Below are 21039 nucleotides of genomic sequence, written 5' to 3' on the forward strand. Positions count from 1 at the left end.
AAGACGCATTGTCGGTAACGTTTTTTGGTTTCGGTTTCGGTTTTCGTTAACGGAAAACTTTGTAACCCCGCTTGCCTGAATCATGCGCACGAATCGTTCAGCGTGTAGGAAAATTCACGGTATATACCATGTAGCCTAAATTCATCGATCACAAAACTTTTGTACATGTGCATACATATATACACCGGTTCATAGTATTCAAATTTAAGCCAATCGTCGCTGGCGATGACAAATCAGTAACCATTGAATCGCGTTACAAATAGAGATCGCCAGTCGCAGCTCGCTCCGATCGGTCTAGGGTTGTGTGAGGTGTGTTAGTCGTGTTCGGGCAGCACAAGTGGAACCTCGCAGTTTTCGGGCTGTATCGTTTACTCTAATCTTTGTTTGCTTACCAAACTTAGATTACTTGATTCTTACACGTAACGCAGACCTTTGGCTCCGGGAGAAACAGGCTTATTGAAATTAGAATAGGATTCAAGTGTTGGAATGAAATTGGAGTTTCTTGAGTGTCACAGAAATCTGCGATTTATTAGTAGCATGGACAAATTCATTTACTATCGCAACGACACTAGATTACCAAGCAATAATCTTCGCTTAGGATTGATTTTACCATGGGTTTTATATTCATAAAAATTTTGGGACCACTAGTGCCTATTACTGGAATTTTGATATCGAGTGACTTTCAATTATTTATTCTCTGCGGCAATACGCGTGTAAGAATGAAGAGAAGTTGGCTAGATCAGTCTGGCATTTGTAAATGTGGTATAGCGGATAGCGAGTGGTCGAGAATAGTGGTTTTTTTTTTTTTGCGGCTTGTGATCGGCTACCAAAGTCGTAAAACATCAGTGACTAGGACCGCCGAAATTCAATCTCCGGAATAGTGAGTTTAAAACAATTTAGGAAACTGCTTGATGGAGGAGGTTCGAAACCAGATGCAAAATACGTATTTGAGTGGTGAGACTTTGAACGAAATCGATAGATTTACAACATATCCTGAAAACTGTAGATCGTTTGTCATCGAAGTTACCGGGAAATCGCCATTGTTTGAATAAAAAGCTCAACATCCTAGTACCTATTATGGATAAACATTCATTCGTCTGTAAGTAGCGCATTAATCTCTGCCTTACCCAACGCGGAAAGTCGCCGGGTAAAAAATTGGCGCTTATTTTAAACGATTTCCTCTAAAAATACCGCCAATCGGAATTCCAGGTCCTCGACCAGGGTTAAATGTTGGACAGTGATGGCCGATGACAGTGACATTGACAGCTGGTATTTAATGAAAGATGAAATCGTTCACCCGCCCTGTAAAAACCTGCGTTCGAAATTCAACGACCCTGAGCACAACGGGGCCAGAATATCAAACGGTTACTCCGCAGCCTCCCATCGATCTCAAAACGCGGAACAAAAATCGTCTCCATCCAGTACCGAGGTTCGTTTCATAAACCCAGCGATATACGCGGAGTCTCTCACACCCTCGAACGGCTTCGCCGAGAACGTGAGGACGTCCCGCACAAGCACCGACGAGGAGGCAACCGTCGTCGTCGAGGTCCGTTACGGCGATTCGAACGGTCTTGCAGACGGGCTCTCCACCCTATCAGTCAACGAAGACTCCCCCAGTATCGGCGAAGGTGATGCCCCCAGTGATCAGGTTGACCTGGGTGCAGCGGACACGTACCGATGCAGTTCTCAGTCAGACACATCGCGGACCTCGACGCTTACCCTGACGAACAATTCAAAGTCCGTCACTCGGCTCGTAAGGCGGTGCGTAATCGATGGGTCTTCAAAAATTTACGACGATGGAGACACGGCCGCGGATCAGGAGGACGTCCACAGGTGCGCCATGCCTCGTTGTCCTTAATTTCTAGCTCGAAAGCTGAGAATAAATGGACACGTGACTTCTGCTTCAGGTTTTCTACGAATTGTCGAAGAATAGTGCAGCTCTCCTCCTCGTCGGTCTCGAGTTCTACGTTCTCTGACAGCAGAACGAGCGGCCCAGTTCTTGCTCGTAGAATCGCCCATCAGGAATGGGTCCGGAAGAAGCAGCGGGCTGCTCTCCAGAAAAGCGAAGCTGAGCGCAGGGCCGAACTCAGATGTCGGCAGGAAGAGGAACGGGCTGAGAGGGAGCGAGTTGAGCGCGAGCGGAAGGAACGAGAGAATTTTTTAAGATGGCAGGAACGGAAGAAGAAGGAAGAAGCGGATAGGAAACTGGCTGTCGAACAGGAACTCGAATTTCAAAGGCGGCTGAAGGCGGTCGAAGATCGAGCCGCCATCGCGAAGATAATACATCTTCAGCAGTGGGCGAGGAAAAAGGAAGCAGCGCAGAAAGGTTTCGTTTCACTTTCTTTTAGTCAATTGAATTGAGTAATACCATTATTGATAATGTGTGGTTTCGTCGCGTGGAGGAGACGCTCAGCGTGTCGATACCAAATGGTACATTTCCTGCTGTTTGTGTAGCACAACAGAAGGAACAAGAGCTTAAACAAAAGGCCATTGAGGAAGAGCGGAAAAAGAGACTGGCGGAAAGCTCTGAGGCTTTCGAGAAGTGGCGGGAAAGCGCGAAGAGCAGACCGAGGCCTGCTACTCAGGGACTCCTACGTTAGTACAATTATAGGCTGATTAAATATTGGCGTAAAGGGGGATGTTGACCCCCCTCGGCTTGAGTCATTTTGTATCGATTTCTTCTCTTTTGAATTTCATTGATTGCCGACCGCGTAGCCCATCAGCGCGCTAAGCCGTCCTACGTGAATCCGAAGCCCTGGCAGCAAATCGTCGACGCAGAAGAACCGGAATCCCAGGATGACTTGTTGAGTAAAAAACCCGCGATGCAGGGCAAGTCAAAGGATAATATTGTGAGGAGAAGCATCGTGTCGCATCACTGACAACGACGAAATGGCGCGAAAAAGGAACGTCAATTGAAAGAGGAGCCCACCCACGTATTTTTCAAATCTTAATCAGAGACGGTATACCGATCACTATTCGATCGATTACTATTATCGCCAGCATCAACGCGGATCCCGATAATTATTATATCGCTTCGATCGTTTCTAACCTCTCCTACAGGCCATCCCTGCATCAGGATGAGTTGCATTTCGTGATCATTTGCGACATGTATATTATTATTAAATTCGTGAGATGCAGTGAAATCATGTTACGAAAAGAGAAACGAGAGCTAGGTCTCTTTTTTAATTCGGGTTACTCGCTTCTCGGTATATCTAATTTTTAGGGCCCCATTTGAGTTAACTTCAACTGGTAGCCAAAATTTAAATCCCGTCACATTGTCATTATTATTTTACGAATTTCGTTCTTTTCATTGAATTTAATTCGTGTCAAATGTATTTATCAACAGCTGATAATTACAACGTGATTGAATCTGTATTTCACCAATTTTTTAAGCTGAACTCACAACGGTTCCTCTACATGTCTTATTTTGAAACAATCCCTTGCATAATTTGGTGTGATTTACCCGGAGATTGCTAGCTACATTTTTTTATAGATAATGTTTAATGACAGCTAATTACCTTCTCCGTCGAGGTCTAAGAAACTGAGTCACAGACGACTCATAGAAGTATTGTATAATTGTATTTACTAGCTCTTGCCCCTTTTCGTATTATATCTTAATATTACATCCGGACTAGTTATCGTCTTGTGGCGCTATCTCCTATAAAATACAAATCGAACGTGGAGCTCCCCACAACCGTTTGTCCACTTGATGCCATGCGTTTCACTAAACAATAATAAAATTAAAAATCTACACACACCAACGGCTTGTCCGAGTTTTTTGGCACGCTGGAATTATTGAGGCGAGATGTGTAAAGCGCATTTACATTCCCAGAATCCTATATCAGCTTTATTTGTTTGTTCATAATCAAAATGTTTACTTTGACATACATCTAATCCAGTTTACCCAGGCTATAAAATTTTCGCATCTCGTTACAGTGTCGAATTAGTAATTTTAAACGGTCCCGATATAGGTATTCGACATACAGCGTATATATCGGTCATACTTTCGTCACTCGTAGTAAATATTTAGTTAATTGTTATACTCTTTATATATTATCACATAATACTATATGGTATATCCTGATCGTTCGTTGTATACAATAACTAAATCCCGGGTGTTGTAACAACCTCGCAATTCTTAATTGTTCAATAGTTCCTCTTCTTCCTCTTGAAGTCTTTGAATCTCAGATTTGTTCATAAAGTAGTACGACGGCTGTCGTGCTTTCTGAAATTGATAAATAAAAATCGCTCTCAGTTCTAATTCGCAGTTCACGCATCGATGGATCTCGGCAATTACCGGTCTTACCAAATCTTTATGAACTCGTTTTGCTCCACACTTGATCAAAACGTTACTCAAATCTTCTACAGCTTCGACGCCCATCGCGTAATGCAGGGCAGTTCGCTCTAGCTGTAATGAATTTATATTATTTAAGTACAGTATTGTAGTTACCTTTACATTGTCGATTCAAATTACACTCTATGGACTCAAGCCTGCATCGTAATTCACACTCACGTTATCTCCGATCTTCAGAGTCTCAGGATAATTCTGGGCAATAAACTTGACCATTTCAACGTGCTGTCCCAGGGTCGCGATGTGAAGGGCGCAACGACCCATCGAATTCTTTCCCACAGCCAGCAGACGGCCTCCTCCGTTACCGTCGCTCAGGAGCTCTTTAACGGTATTAGTATCGCCCCGTCGCACTGCCTGATGAACTTCTTCACGTCGGGACTGCAAGGAGTAAAATTCATAGAAGACTTATAAATGGTCGGAAATTGTTCTTCGAAGAAACGGTTGTTGCACAATTCTTTTACATATATGATACTTGCCACAAAGTTTGGTATAGATTGAAGGAACTGAACGGTGGCCTCGTGTCCTCGCTGAGTAGCAACGTCGATGATCTGCACGCCGTCATCCTTGACGTCCAGGATGTGGTCGTATCCCTCGAGCAGAAGCTCTACGAGTCTTTCGGTTTCACCTGAAAGCGAAAAAATCACCGGTACATATCACTATGTAAGTATGACAAACAATTACATCAGGCTTATTCCCGATAATCTTAATCATCTCACCTCTGGCTGCCAAGTAGACAACCCAGCGATCAATCTCAGCAATATTCTCCGGGATTCCGGCTTGGTGTGCGACGTCTCTTGCCGTTCTGTAGAGCTCATCCCTGAAACCGACGTTCACGTCCGACTCCTGTAGGAACTGGAATAATCCGTTTGCAGCGTGGGAACGAACGGCGGCAAAGTGCAGGAGACTCTGGCCATGCTCGTCCTGCAAGAAATCAATGGGACATGACTGTTGGTGTGAAAAATGAAACAGACATTTGCATAGAATTAATACCCGGTTGTAATTATTGTTCAGGGTGGAATCGGCAGCATCCGAATCCGGACTCTGGGGATAACCGGCGTCATCATCGGCTGGATGTTCATGGGATTCCTGCTCGCGTTCCGATATTATCAAGACGTTCGATTCCTACGGTAGTAAGCGGAGAGTCGAGTTGTGATAGCAACATGACGAGAAGATTACGAGAAATTATGGAGTGAAATGTTCATCCAGTGCCGGGTGAGTTTTACCTGAGTTTTCACTCTTGGCTTGTTCTTGCTGGCGAAGTTGTACAAGTACGTTGCCAGATAGGTAACGGGATCCTTAGGGCGTGTGTTTGCTACTTCGGTTAGTCCCTTTATCAGTGGATCACCAAGGGCTAGAGTGGGATATTTTTATTGCCAGGAGTTACAGAGAGATAATGTGTACGATAGTATAATTCTACTTACAAGAAGCGAGGTAGTGGCCCTCGTCGGTTCGAAAAATGGGGATGTCGATCGTGGACTCTCCTGGAACGAAAGAAATCGATTAAAGTTGTAGGAACGATTTATCTGGCGTGGAAAACATCGATAGGAATGTCTGATATTTTCGGAGTATAAAAGCTTGTGACAATCACTGCTGATTACAGAACGTATAGTTGCGTTTTAGTTCGATTCTGTGACCTGAGCGAACACTAGAGGTAAACTGTAACAAAGCCCTTCCGGTTACGAGCATTTACAAAGCACCTAATTGGCTTAGGTGTTTGTGGTTGATACTCGATGAACTTAACAGCAGGGCTATAGCCAGTACCTCTGACAATGGGTTGGATGTGGAACAGAGCACGTAACGCAGCATGCCAAAACAGAAAGCAAACGAACACAAGACATCACGTTGTAAAAATTCGGAGAAGTTTTGGTGATGACATTGAATCACAGTAGACACAGTGTCGAGCAAAAGGGTCTTTGAAAAGAACGCTGAATTCAAAACTCGGTATCACTGCTCGGTAATTGCTTGACGATCTACGCTCCAAAAGTATGAAGATTATATACGTTGACTGACGTGTAATTAGTATGAAAGTGCTAATAGTTGGTTTATTTTTGGTACGAATAAGACATTCTTACTTCCAAGAAGGTACATCGTCGGTTCTTTCTTGCAATTAAATGAACAGTGCGTCAAAATTTGAAAACTAGTGTGTCTCTTGTGGGTTATACAGATATATGAGCGTATATATAGTAGTAGTAGTAGTAGTAGTAGTAGTAGTAGTAGTAGTAGTAGTAGTAGTAGTAGTAGTGGTGGTGTAAAATTTGCATTTGAGAAGAGGCTTATTGTTTTGCGGTACTGTCATTGTTTTCGTTGAGGTTTTCGTTGCTTTCGATACACAACAGTCAATATCGATTGAAGTATTATAATTATTTCGCGCAATATTTGAGTATGAATTTCAAATATATTTAGAAAGCGGAGATTTGTCATGTCTTAGTATTAGATTTCTTCTTTTCAATACACTGCACACTGCACACATGAAGAGAAAGAGATAAACAGAGTTCAGGGTTACGGCGAAAGCTCTATCAGACCATCCTCAAATTTAAAGGCGAGAATAGTATCGATTATCCAATTATTAAGTTAGTCCATGAACATCAATAAGTATACTATCAGCAAATATCGGATTATATAGTAAAATCGGTATCTGTATTATGTTTATAAATCGAGTTGGAAAGATATATGCTCCGCCATATGGTTGTTGTTGTTGTAACATTTGTAAACATCGATTCATGCGTGACATATAAAGCTTTGTTAATTTTTTATACGAATGCACGCTGATGACTTGCCATCAATGAAATAAAGAAATATTAGACACAGGATTATTTTTCTTACACATCACGATACAAATTGTTATCGTTACTATTAGCAGTCATTGCTATTATACGATGGCAAAACACCAAAGGCATCTCGTATAACCAATTATACGCATATTTATTAGTCAATAATATATAATCTTACTAACCCGATATGACAAATTCTTCAGCTCTTCCAGTGCCTAATAATCCAAATTACTGATCTGCCCCAACATCTTTGTCATTAAAATTCTGCCATCAATATAACATTTTTTTTTTTTGTCTAATTTACACGTGTATAATTCATATGCATAATATCAAATCAACGTATGTAAAATAGTAGAAAATAACGAGTTCACATGCACATATCTTTCCAACAAGATATTCTTATAATACTGTATATACTGTGTATACGAGTATATACCTACTTATTGGTTTTGATTCAATGCTCCCACATATTACAATTCAACGATTAAATATACAACATTGGCAAGGGCTTTACATCGAGGGCTAGATACCGAAAAGGCGTAACCCTCAAATATCTCAGCAAACGATGATTTTACTGCGACACGGGCGAACGCAACAAAACTGAGAAAGGTGAATTTCCGCATGAATCCAAAATAATAATGGGTTACGCCCTTATGGTTCTCAGCCCGCCTCGATATCACATAGAGAGTTCGCATAAATAGTATTACGATTTATTCGTTATCACCTCTACCACTATATACACGTATTTAACAACTTTGGCGATACATGAGTTGAAAAACTCTACACATTTACTTTAAGTAAGAAATTGGTATTTTTATATTAATAATTGACATTTAACGCACATCCACCTATAAACACGCGATTCGTTACAACAAAATATTACCCATAGATCAAACATTTATCAAATGATTTTACTCATTTTTATTATTATTAATCCGGGACCGGCGCGAGCTGGTCATTCGTTTGCGGAAGGCACTAGCGATCAGGGATGCAATCCTCATGGAATTATTGAGGGCGAGTTCTTTTTCGAGACTTATGATGTTCAGCAGGGCCCTGCAGAAGTCTTGAAGGGTCTGTAACTCCGTGACAGCAAGGCATTGCTGATTACTAATTTTCACGGTGTTCCTCTGCATGGTTTCCCTGATGCTGAGTCCCCGGACGAGGCAAAGGTGCCACAAATTTCCAGGCTCCTTCGTGAGCTCCGGGAGTTTAGCGACGAGGTTGAACTTGAGAGTATTCCCGAGCACAGTGGGTCTCGACGATAGAAAGCCCAGCTTCCGGTCCTTCTTGAAGGCCAGTCCCGCGTCTAGCACCGACATTACTCGTCCCAGCCGCACGTATGCCCTCCCAATCTGCCCCGGGTTATCCTCGGGCGTGCAGCACACCACTCTGAGGTGATCCTGCACGTTGACCCAGACTGCGAGGTCGCCTGCCGCGGCAACAAAGACTCCACGGCCGTAAGGCCAGTGGCGGCCGTGCAGGCGCCGCTCGTCACTCTTGGTGTGCGGGTCGAGGGACAGCAGGAGGCCCGCGGCCGCGAGACGCGCGCGCACCTCGCTTGGTCGCTCGAGAACCTCGTTTAGAGTGTAGTAGGTGCCGGCCTCGTCTTCGCTCGATCCCTCGGCCATGAAACTGGCGAGCTCGGGGCTCATCAACTCGGTCGTTATGTCGCGCTCAGTTTCCTCGAGCTGGTTGACGGTGAGGTTGAGGGGAAGCGAATAGGCCTCGAGGTTGCGACAGCACTCGACGACCCCGGCCAATATGTGTTTCGAGGTCGGGTCCAGGTCGAAGTTCTCTACTACGGCTACGCTGTGCGACTTTTCGTCCGTCGACCGCTCCGAATCGAAGAAGTGCGAGTCCAGGTGATCCGGAATCTCGCCGGTCACTGTCACGCAATGGAAGTCTCTGATCAGCGGTTCCAGCAATTCCGCGAACACGATGTAACTCTCGTAGTCCGGTACTATAATGTAGCCCGGGAAATTTTCATCGTCCAGGTTTGACGGCCGAACGTAGCTCAAACTGTTTAGGCTTACGAAACTCCCGATTGAGCTGTTGCTGCTGTTCATGTTACTGTACTTTCTAAGAGCGGGCCAGATAAGGTCAAACAGGTTGTGATCCAAGCGTGTCAAACGGTGCTTCAGTATTTCAAAAACTGGGCGTTTCAGGTACCGCCCTAGAAGTATACCAGTATTCGTTGCGTTTAACCCGGACAATGAACCTCGACGTCCACCACCTGCCAACAGCTTGAAACAACGCTCCAGGGTCACCAGGGTTTCCGGTTCTGTCACATCGCGCCGTGCGGAATATGTGTCTCCTCCGGGAACTGTGTTCAATTTTCACCAGAACAATATTAGCAATTACAAAACATTCAACTCTTTGCTAGACATTCGATTTCCTGACGTCAGGTTCACACTTACAAACATTTAGATAATGTGATATACAACAGATTGCATTGGGGGATGCACAATGAACGATTAGTCACGCTGAAATGGAAACTCTTGAACGATGATTTAGAATTCTTCTCGTTTATAACGTACTTTACTGAATTCACATTGGTAGTAGCAATTTCTTGTTTTTCGATACACAACTTCAGTGATTTATATGCAACGGTCGTAAGAATCAAAATATTTACAGTAATAGCTCAACTACGGTTTTTTAATTCCAGATTACCGTAACCATCACTGTCAGAAACAATTCTCGTGAATGTTAAAATAGATTTCGTACAGTGAAAGTGTAACGTTTTGGAATCTATCTTTACATTTTTGTTTCGTATCAAGTTTTAAAACAGCTCAAATGTTGACATATTTTTTTATCAATTCAAAATTGAATACGCCTCAATTTGTTCCGATACAACAGAATACACCTGCGGATGTGATCAAGCCTTTGCACGATAAAAGATGTCGGGGAATTTTATTGAATAATCACGAGTACAGTTTGTTCCAGAATTATGTGTTAATCAAATGTAAATTGACGTGACCGTGATTCAACGTACTCTTAATTTCAACAGTGAAGTTATGCGATAACTATTTGTAACACTTTTCCATCGATTCCTCGGGTCTGACAACTGCAGCATGCGAAAATTTACGTCGTTGGAAAAAATGTCCTACTAATGAACTTTTTGAAAGCTCTATAAAAACGCGCAACAAAGTAAAACTTGAAAAACTTGAAAGTCATTGCGATTTATCATAATTGTAACAATATTCGATGTTCTTACTAGGTTGTTACTACATTTGGTTTACACACATTCATTTATTTTCAGTTGCGATAAGCGTGAATCGTGAGCGGTGATAATAATTTCAGTGCATTAGTTGCGACACGCGAAAAGATTCCACGTGACTTACGGTGCCTCATAAATACTTTGAAGAGGGGTCTCTTATTGTACCTTTATCTGTCAACATTTCGTCGGCAATCTTTTCGTGCGCCCCGAAATCCCGCAGTAATTTTTTATGCGAAAAGTCCTCCGGATTAGTTTTATAATAATCCGCTTTGTGCCCAAACTGTGTAAAATTGAAACCCACAATATCAGCGATTCGTAATATTGAAACGCCCATTGGCCACCGTTCTTCCAAAAAAACAAATCAAAGTAGAAACGTGAAAAATAATTCGATCCGCAGTCCACACTCACGTTATCTTGGACCATAGGATTCGCTCCGAGGTGCAGAAGGAGGTTGTAGTAATGCCCGTTGTCGGCGAGGGTGGCTGCGTAATGAAGAGGCGTCCTACCGTCCCGGTCTGGAGCGTGTGCGGTTTCTGCGAACCTGCCAGCAAGGTACCTGCGGAGTTCGATGTCGATTAAGAATTAAAACGTGAGTTAAAAATTCCTTCGCGATGGTGTCAGGCCGGCTGATCGATTCACGACTTGGAACGAAGGGCGTGGAAGGATATCGACGACACAGCTCGACCTTCTCCGCAGAATAGAGAAGCAATAGCAATCCTTAAATTAGTTATGAGAGGTATGTACGTTGCGATTAGGAATCACATTCGGTACGCGGAATGTCACACCCGTTTCACGGTTTGGCGGCCAAGCGAAAGGTCAAGGCATCTTAAATTACTGGCTGGAAAATCAATGCGACAAGCTTGAGTAAAGTCTATACCGCGGCAGAAAAAACTGTTGCAAATGATTCGACGATTTTCTTTCTCACCTTATTACACCGGTGTGTCCGAATATTACGGCCACGTGCAGAGGCGTTGCTCCGTTTGGCGATGAGCCGTCTCTTGCAATTGCAAATTTACGACGATCCAAGGCCCCCTGAAGGTCTCGCAAGTTACCTTCGCGCGCCGCCATGTGAATGGCGTGTATTTTTCCCTGTAAATTATAAAAGTCCACGTGCTTAATAGCTGTATGCGTGTACACTATGGGAAATGTTCTGTGTTGGCGTTGATAATTTGTGCAGTCTTCAATTTCATTCGAAACTCTGTGTGTCACGCCAACCCTTAGAAACGTGTCGAGTAAAATTATGCGCGCGGATGGGTTTGTTTGTGTATTCGATGACAAAGAACGCACCATGTAGGCAGGGACGTTATCGATGAACGCCTGAAGTTCAGGGTTGCTCGAATGCCTTCCGACGAGTCTGCGACCCTCGCCGTTGAGCACCAAAGCAGCGAGCTGCTCCATGTTCCCGTTTTCAACGAGATCCTCAACTTCTGGATCAACCGTCATACTTCCATCGTTCAGCTCGGCTTCGGGTAGTTCTTCGTGTTCACCGACTATCACCTGGACAAACAAAAGGCTTGCGCATGATTCGCAATGCGTCACGTACAGTGGAAGGACAATCGATAATATATCTCTTTGCATATATACACATGTATTCATCTATTATTTATTTTCTTGTCACCCGCATATTCTGCACGCGGGCTAAAATTTACCTCGAGCAATCGGACGACACGGAGTGCAGGCGTTATCGCAATGAATTAATAAAATACAAGTGTGAACCATTCATCGTTTATTTTCCGCAGTTAATTGGGGTCAGAGTTTTATATTCATGATTTACAGACAACTGTTATTGATATAGAAGAGTGTTTTTTTCTTTTTAATCAAATTCGTTGTTTGGAATGCAATGAATCATTTTTGAAACAATTATCTTTCAATATTGGGAAATCAGTGTTCGGGAAAATGAATTTTCAAACTTTCAACAAAATTCTTTACCGAATTCGATTCGTGTACATATTTTGCACCCTTCATACATGAATGATAAACTGTATGCCAGACGTTGCCGATGTTTCATTCCAAATATCTTCAATAATCATAATATGGTATGACTAGTATATTCGACATCGTTAGTTATCGTGTGAAAAACCCGTACGCCAGTTTTAGCATTAATTGTACGAAGAGAGCTTGATTTGAGTCGAACTACGATATCTCTCCCCGCATCGCAAGCTCAATAGCTCAATCCTCCGATCATACTTTCCAACTTCTACATCTCAATTGCTGCCTGAAATTCCCCAAACCTGATCATCCTCGTGAACCGTATCGTCAAGTCCAGAATCCCCGGTGCTTGGTTCAGTTCGTTCGTCGTGGTCCCCTTTTGTCTCTTCTCCAAGAGCGTCCTGTTCCTTGTGCTGATCTAGAACCGCTTCCTTGATCTCCCTGACTTCCCGGTTACCTTCGCCTTCCGAACCCATCTTGGAATTTTTCACCACCACATCATCGTCCGAAGAATCCTCCTCAGTTTCCTCCTTTAACGGGTCCACCATGGGCTTCGACTCTGTCTCTGTCTCTGTCTCTGGTTCTGGCTCTGGCTCTGGCTCTGTCTCTGACTCTGGTACTGGCTCTAGCTCTGGCTCTTGCTCTTTCTCTGGTTCTGGATCTGATTCTGTTATTACTTCAGTTTCAGATTGCGGTTCCTGCGCTGGTTCCGGTTCCGCTTCTGGCTCGGATTCCGATTTCCTCTCTGGTTCCTTGTGCTCAAGCTCGTCGTGGGCGAGTTTTATCTGCTCCTCCAAGTCGTCCTTACCATCGTCTTTGAAACCATTCTGAAAAAGAGATGCGTTGCTCGCTAAATGATCGGGAACTCGATTTCGGGAATCGATCGCCCTTAATTTCGACGGTCAACCCGGAGCTCGCATTGTCAAATAGAATCTCAATTACCCCGAACGTTTCCTTCTCGCTTTCCTCCGACTTTGAGGGTGCCTCCGGACTCCCGAAAGCACTGTCAATGTCCGCGTTGCTCACAGCTTTCTTCACCCCTCTAACAACTGTTTCTCCAGCTTCCAAGATTCGCCAGTCCCAGTTCTTCGGGTAAGATGTACCGGAAACGCGCGGTGCTTCTGGTATGACGACCAAATTTGTCGCGTCTACGTCCGACGGTCGGTTCTTGTAGAAGGACGCTGTCTTTTGTCTCTGTGGGTATGATAATTCGGTATACTTAAAAAATAGGGCTGCAGTGTTTGGCGGATAATTGACGGTGTGCTTTTTGTGATTGTTAACTTTGCGATCAAATATCAGTGTATTGACTAACGTTATCCATTTGATTTTCGTTGGCGCCGCTTTGGACCAGCATATCGTACATGATCCCGTCATCCTTCAGGGCTGCGGCATAATGGAGCGGAATCTTGCCTTCGGAATCTTGCATATCAATCGTCTCAGGACACCTGGTCAGGATCTCTCGGACAATTTCAGTATGCCCCAATCCAGCGGCCTGAGAAAAAGGTAAGACATTTGGTGTATTGAATACTGCTTCGAGTATGGAGTGACCGGAATCATTTATTTAACTGATGAAGATTTACCTTGTGAAGAACGTTCAGACCGTTGGCATCTTTGCTGGTGAGTATTACCGGGCAAACGGGATCGCTCACTTTTTGCCTGAACCCATCAACGTCGTTTTTAACCGCCGCAGTATGAATGTCTTTCACAGTGCCCTGTGGGAGATGGAAACTGATCGATTGAACAACGAATTGTCGTGGTTAACGAACACCATGCTCGAATGTTTGCCTACCATTATGAACGGCACTGCTTCTAAAAACTTCTTGACTCGAGGATTGTTGCTCGTCTCGCACCGCAATTTTAACCCATGGCCCTCCCATAGTACTTGCTGCAGTTTACCGATGTCCCGATTATGAATCCATATCCGTATATTCGACGGCTTGAAGTCCAATGCTGAAAATCGAACATTTCGGGTATTGAAAAAAAGCTCAAGTCACTTTCACGGTTCCGAAACTTGCGTCTGTGTCCATCTCATCGGCAAATAACTGTTAAAGTTCAACCACCGCGGGCTGGCGGAGAACTTGGCGAAGTCAAGTGACGGAAGAGGTGTTTTAAAAAATGCATGGGGCATGCCGTGACTGCAAACGTTTACCTCGTGTGCCTAAGTCCGTGTGCCTCGGAGCAAGAGAATCGCGTGTTTCGTAGGTCGCTAAATATTTTATCGCTTAGTTATAATCTAGGTGAACGCATACCGAGTCTGAGGAAAGGTAGGAAGAAGTGAGCTCGCACGATTTACGATATTGCCACAGCCACGCGCATTAAACCAGCTTTCAAGCCGTAAAAAGTATTCCGTTATTTTTGCTTTTTATCAGTAAGAGATAGCCGCAAAAAACGGACCTTGGCTGTCGACCGAATACTAGGTAGGTTTTTGAACGGCGTGATAATCGTGGGGTACACCATGCTGATATTAAAAACGTAGTTAAATACCGAGAAACGAACATGGAAACAAAGCAACAATGTCACACCGCGATACAGAGGATGTGGAATTAGATGATAAAAATTGGCGTTTCCGCCGATCGCCGGGAATAACATACGTATACTTATTTATCCTCCTTATAGCATATCGCAAATCGCGTGTTCTGCAGCCGGCTGCTGTTGCCACCACTAAATATTAAAACAGCCCGTCACGAGCTGCCCTATTGGTGAGCAGTGTGTTTTACCTGACAAGTTTGCGATGTTGTAACACGGGTTCCTTGAAGCAGGAGCCATTTAACGAAATTTTCGTAATATTCTCCGACGATTTTCAAACTTGTCGCAAAAAGGAAGAAGAACGAGAGCCAGAAAATACGTACAGAAAATCGTCACCGCGGTGTCTTTCCAACGGCTATTAGAAACGAATGATCGTCACCGGCTTGATTACTCCTAAAATATAATTATTTCCGGCGGATCCGCAGCGTTTTCACACAAAATAATCGATGAACGTTTTCCTACATTTCGCCGTGTCCTACATAATATCATTATTGCGTCTCTGTGTCCGTAAACGAGCTCGGCACCTATTACGAATTTACGTATTATCGATCATCGGCATCGGTATAAGTTTAACGTACCTAATGCATAGCTCAGAATAGGTAGAAGGGGCTTGTGTTAAACTCTTCTGCGACGCAAGACGTAGTAAGTGTGAGTTACGTCGCAGCTGGCATTTTCGCCTCGCAATTACGCCGAACGATGGGGAACAAGCCGGTATTTCACCACTTTTTCCACCCTCCTTCCCCCCTTTCGAGAACCGCGAACAATGCATTTCTTACAATGATCGAAAAACTCGTCGCGATCACCGGCTGATCCTATACTCATATACTCACTCTCTTTAAAGCTGTAAACTTTTCTTCCCTGCATTTTTTCACCCTCGGGCAATTCCACCTCCCCCGTATGCTCGAGGTAGTAAGCCGCCGGATGACCTTGCTTGTCCCAGAGACTCGTGTCACAGCCACCCTTCACCAGGACCTCCCAAACGATGTCTGGCGTTGCGCAAGCTGAGCAGTAGTGCAGCGCTGTTCTGCCCTCCTGCGCAAAAAAGATTTTTTACTCGGGGTAACGCTCGAAAGCTTCGCGATTTATTCTCCCTTTCACACGCCGGAGAACGCGATTAATTAACACCTCGCTACAAACTTTATTGTATAATTTATTGACTGTATGTATTCGAAAGGATATAGCGGGATTGGTATTTATTATTATTATTATTCTTGACTCATTCGTCGAATTGATTATTACCCATAGTGCACGATGAGCGAATAATTTTTATGCGCAAAAATCGACGATAATTAACTTTCATCGGAAGCAAATGACGCGATAGGCAATAATTAGCGCAATGTTTTGACACACCGAGAAAGTTAATTAGAGATTAGTAGAGAAATAGAGACGAGCGATATTTATTACCTCCTGTGGAGGCTTTTCAGAGACGGAACTGTAATTGAGGAATTACGAGAAGCGGAAACGGATAACGATCGACGGAATTCGCGAACTAGAGAGGCGAGCTTTCGAGACTAAGACGACGTATCGCGCTAAGCGATCCGGACACGAACCTGAAACTCGACAAACAGGTGGTTTACAGCAGAAGCTGAAACGAGGAACACGGCAGAGGTGCGAAAAACTAGAGTCTAACGATATATGAGCAAGGATTTCGCGAGCTTTTGGACAAGTTGAACCGTCAGACTCACTCTGTCCCGCTGCTGGGTTGTGGCGGGGTAATTTTCTACCAGATATTCAACGATGTCCTGGTGATCATAGTACACGGCTTTGTGAAGGAGAGGAATACCCGCGGAGTCCTTTGACGTCGCCAATTTCTTCTTCGGCTCGTCGAGGATCAGCCGTTGGACGTCACCCAGGGCGCCGCGTACCGTCGCGTCGTGAACCTGGCTGATTTTCGTCTGCGGATAGGAACGGAAAGTGGAATTAGATCGCATGATTCGCGGAAAGAGAAGCCGCGTCCGTTGCACTATTTACCAGGTAGATCGGCAGGCCCTTTAGGAAAACCCGCGTTCGAAGGTCCGGGGAATTTTCACCCAGCAATCGGGTTCCTCGACCTTCCAGTACCACATTTTCCAACTTCTCGATTTCCCCTCGCTGAAGCCACTGTCTAACGGTGTTTGGGTTCATCTGCAGGTCTGAAAGCACGTTGCTAATTTTCGCAAACTGTCTTTGAACGCGGGTGTGGGTGCGAAGGGACGTGTCTCGTCAAAGAAGTTGTGAAAACGAAGGACAATATTTCGTGACAGTTCTTTACTTAAACTGAACTCAAATGACATTATCAATTGTCGCATAATTAATCGTAAAAACTTCAGCATCGAGTAACGGGGGAAAATGAAGAGGAAAAAACTGATGAAAAAGAATTCTCGGAACTTGTAGACCTTCAAATTGTTTCACGTAACTTTTATACGGAGTGAATTAAAGAGCAGACTTTATTCAAAATTAAAGGAAACGAAAGGGATACATCGCGTCTTCTGCTGAAATATACTTCGTAAAATTTAGAATCCACTATAAAAACAGTGATAACCACTTGTGCGTAAGTAAAATCTGCTACACTTATGGTAATCCGTGTTTTTCCGTGTATTACGAGTATATAAACACGTTTCCAGCTACGTATTGGCCGGTTATTCACTCGTCGGTTACGCATGCGGTGAATCCCAAACGTGCGTTTTGTTTAACTTGAATTACAGAGAATAATTATCACGTATACATTAAGTCCTTCGTTTCTTTCTTACGCCTCAACATTGCATCATTCTTTTGATGTTTGCGGTTCCTTCTCCTTTATTTCAAAAAACTTAACCACTCACCTGGATAATAACACATGAATTATTGAAGAGTATAGTTTTTCCCGAAAAACGAATTGCTTGCGGTACTTAAGATATGTTGGAAATAATTACAACTACTCCTAAATACAACGACCAAATTGCGTCATTGTTAAACAAATTTCCATCCACGCACATATTTTCATGTAGGATTTTATCCATCGAGCAAAACACATAACGCGTAATAAGTATGTCGCACAATTTATGCACATATGAGTACAAGATAAGTCTGTAAAGTGACGCGTGTCACACACGTGTACAGTTCTGGGGGATAGTGCAAAAATCAATTATTTACACTAAAGGCTGTCGGGCTGCCCTACATACGCGACTATTGGAACTGGAACGTCTTTCTATTTATATCGTATATACAAATATATTTCTCACCACTTCGACGGTTCTTATTGTTACTAATGTCGAGGGCAAAGATATTCGACAATTAGGCAAGAAATCGTGGCATTTTTGCTCACGCCAAATTCTGACAAAATCGCCGTAACAGGAAGTAGAATTCTTCTATTTATTATTTTCACTGTCAGTGAGGTCGTGAATTAATTAATTAAACCTTGCACGAGACGATTGTAAATAATTATTGCGAAACTTCGAAGTTGTCCGAAAAAAAAAAAAAAACAAGAGCAAGTCTCATTACGTTGCACGAGATATTTTATTACTTTTGCGTGAAAAATAATTTCACATACACACGTGTACGACTTAATTGCAGGAACGAATGAGGAAAAAAAATTACAAATTTCGCGAAATAATTTATAGGAGCAAATTTACAGAAAATTATGATTGCACGCGTCTAAACTTCTTGGATATATTCTTCGCAGAATTTTGTGAAATGTAAAAACGTTCGATTGTTGAAACATCGAAATCGACCAAAAAAACATAAATTTTGTTTTCTCTATCGTTTGTAACATCTCGCCGTGGAGGGTGCAAGAATAATCGATGAATTTTGCAGTGAACATACGAAAACGTTCAAGTGCGTACAGAGTGCTAAAGAATTCTTGCAGAGAATCGAATTAATTTTCCTTATACCTTATTCCGTATCTGGGACGCTGATTTATGGTCGAAAAATCCATTCGACCGACGCCTAAATTGTGTGTGAATTTGCTCTCAAGTGTATAATGTCCGCTCAACTGGTTCAGAAACCAGCGGGCAGTTTGACGTGCGTCGCGTTTGGACGTCACGCGTCGAATGACGACGCCTGGCGTCGCGATGCGCCGTTAGTGGGATCTACACGTACAGGGTCGTGGGTAGTTATATACGCGCATCGGCTTATGTACCCCTAATTTGCTAAATAATATCGATTCCTTATTCATTATTCGATTACTAGAATAACGGAGCTGCAGTTCAACGTTAAAGGATATAAATACAAACCTATAATTGACGCTTTGCTCGCGGTTATCGCTGCATCGCAAAGTTTCATTTTTACACCTGCAGCGGACATTGATTTGACAAAAATTTGATCGGAAAACGTTAATAACGGTAAAAATTCGAAGAGTAGAAAATTCGAAGCAAACTTTGGCTGGAAATAAATTTACCGCTGAGTGCAGCTGTAACGCGTAAGTAATGACAGTCTGCCAAAAAAAGTTGCGCAAAAAACCGACCGTCAAGAAGTAGGTAGAGAGAAAAGTTTGAAAAAAAATCTGTAGTTTATTTGATTACATAGGATAAAAAAAAAAAAATTGAACGTAGATCGTTTAGCTCAAGGCTGGGAGCGTAATGATCGACCATCGACTGGCAAGTAAATATTCATTTAAAACTGTTTACTTTCTCACGATTCGCCATCGCCCATAAAACGAATCTGAGAAGTTGCTTATTTCGCCGGTGATTTCCCTCCCGACGAGTGACGCGATCGGTCAGAGGAAGAAGGGTAAAAAAAAAAAATCCCACGGTTGATAAACGACGTCGTTTAAAACGCCGTTTAACCTCGCGAGATCGCCGCAGGCGTTAATAATTCTTCCTGCCCCAGTTTGAAATAGGAAATTAAACTGTTTTCCGTAAAACAAATCACCCGAAATGGAACGGTATTGAAATTAGAATTCTCAAAATTTTGATTAATCAAAAATCTTGGCAATTTTTATCGCCGAACGTATACTCCCGGAACAGTTGTTTTAATTTTAATTAAAACCGATTACCGCAAATTGCACTAATGAGCGCTTACCTTTCATTGCGGTGACGTAGATATCCGTATAATTTTTCTTTTATTTCTTACTATCGGTGATACGTCGAATTGGATTCTTAGATATTCAAATACGTACTTAGGAAACGTGCACTATAGTTTCCTATCCAAACGATTTCACCATATCGTCGAGTATGAACATAAACAGCTAAAATTACTTATTAATACCCACGGCGTAAAGGCCAGTCGATATATTTTCTACATAGTGCAATGACACATCGACCCTCCGCCGACATTCCAGCTCGATAATTCTCTAAATTTCATCGCATAATATAGAATATTCGGCGAATTTTAGACCCAAAAAATCTACCGTAATATTCTTCGGTAATTAATTACACCACCTTGTATGATCCAACAGTTTTTACAACCGATTAAAATTCTACGGTAATTCCCCGAGACGATTCGGACTATAAAATTCACCCACAGAGCTACTTTGCGATACGATAAAATCTGACCATTCAGCGACGATTTTAGTCCTGATCGAGCCGAGCGACGGGTAAATTCCAACTGCGGGAAATGGCGGTGCACCGCACGTAGTCGGCTCATTGTCAGTCGCCCCTACATTGTTTAATTATTAAAAGTGATAAGCGCGCATGCAGGAAGACATCAGGCCTATGATACGCGAGGCCCGACAAATTTCGTCGGCTGATTTATACTAAGCTTTCGTGCTTTCAGAATTTTTCACTTATGAATAAGGTTCTCTCTCTCTGCCATTTTGTTCCTAATGAAATAACGGATCTTGATAACTATCAACCGCCGGAAATGATGGCACAACCAGTATGGAACTGCAGGCGTGTAAGCTCGACGAAGCCACGCTGCTGATTTTTCGCCTCGCGAATATGTTGCTGAAATCGAAAGCATCCGGCCAGGCACATCACCTGTCGGCGATTTCCGTCACGTATGAATTTTCGACTGCTTTGCTGGCGAAGTTCTACCTGAATTATGGAGGATGATACAGGCGGTAATTTGGCTGATAATGAGAGGTCGGAACAACACGGTACAACATAACTGTATAACAGATCAATAATAATTGTGCGTGATAATTTTATTAGTACGGGCCAGGTGAATTGCGTATATTATTGACCCTAATTCTTTACCTCACTCAGGCAGAGTAATAGTTGAAAATTTTTATTAGAATATTGTAGTTTGTTGTTAGCAACCGGAGTTCCAGACGCTTCGCGAGTAATGTGGTAGGACTCACGGATCGAAGGTGAGGGAAAGCAACACGTGGCACAGACAAGCTTCGCGGC

General features: G+C 43.1%; 2 protein-coding genes across 7 annotated transcripts; one reads left to right on the forward strand and one right to left on the reverse strand.

Moving 5' to 3' along the window:
- The first annotated feature begins 1204 nt into the window (after positions 1–1204).
- Positions 1205–4331, forward strand: LOC124212700 (caldesmon). The gene is given in 4 exon segments (XM_069133646.1): positions 1205–1678; positions 1681–2326; positions 2455–2595; positions 2716–4331. Coding segments are annotated over 4 exon segments (1389 nt in total). The 5' UTR covers positions 1205–1240; the 3' UTR covers positions 2880–4331.
- LOC124212695 (uncharacterized) lies at positions 3820–20285 on the reverse strand. Of its 6 annotated transcripts, XM_046613043.1 has the most exons (22): positions 17596–17626; positions 16766–16926; positions 16480–16689; positions 15625–15826; positions 14058–14218; positions 13849–13980; positions 13581–13760; positions 13211–13462; positions 12571–13095; positions 11627–11836; positions 11265–11428; positions 10748–10895; positions 10505–10619; positions 9308–9445; positions 5773–5832; positions 5575–5702; positions 5342–5473; positions 5068–5272; positions 4828–4976; positions 4514–4729; positions 4307–4408; positions 3820–4225 (listed from the first exon to the last, which is right to left on the reverse strand). In XM_046613043.1, exons 1-22 carry the CDS (start codon positions 17609–17611, stop codon positions 4139–4141), a joined length of 3693 nt encoding a protein of 1230 aa, XP_046468999.1. In that variant the 5' UTR covers positions 17612–17626; the 3' UTR covers positions 3820–4138. The 6 variants fall into 6 exon arrangements, 2 of the variants coding, with proteins under 2 accessions (XP_046468999.1, XP_046469003.1); XM_046613047.1 differs by lacking the exon at positions 9308–9445; XR_011176452.1 differs by lacking the exons at positions 3820–4225; positions 4307–4408; positions 4514–4729; ... (2 more) ...; positions 5342–5473; positions 17596–17626 and adding an exon at positions 20245–20285 and having other exon boundaries at positions 5623–5702; positions 7305–9445.
- Positions 20286–21039: the final 754 nt, after the last annotated feature.

This window comes from Neodiprion pinetum, chromosome 2, assembly GCF_021155775.2.
Source record: "Neodiprion pinetum isolate iyNeoPine1 chromosome 2, iyNeoPine1.2, whole genome shotgun sequence".
In the NCBI taxonomy this organism is placed as follows: domain Eukaryota; kingdom Metazoa; phylum Arthropoda; class Insecta; order Hymenoptera; family Diprionidae; genus Neodiprion; species Neodiprion pinetum.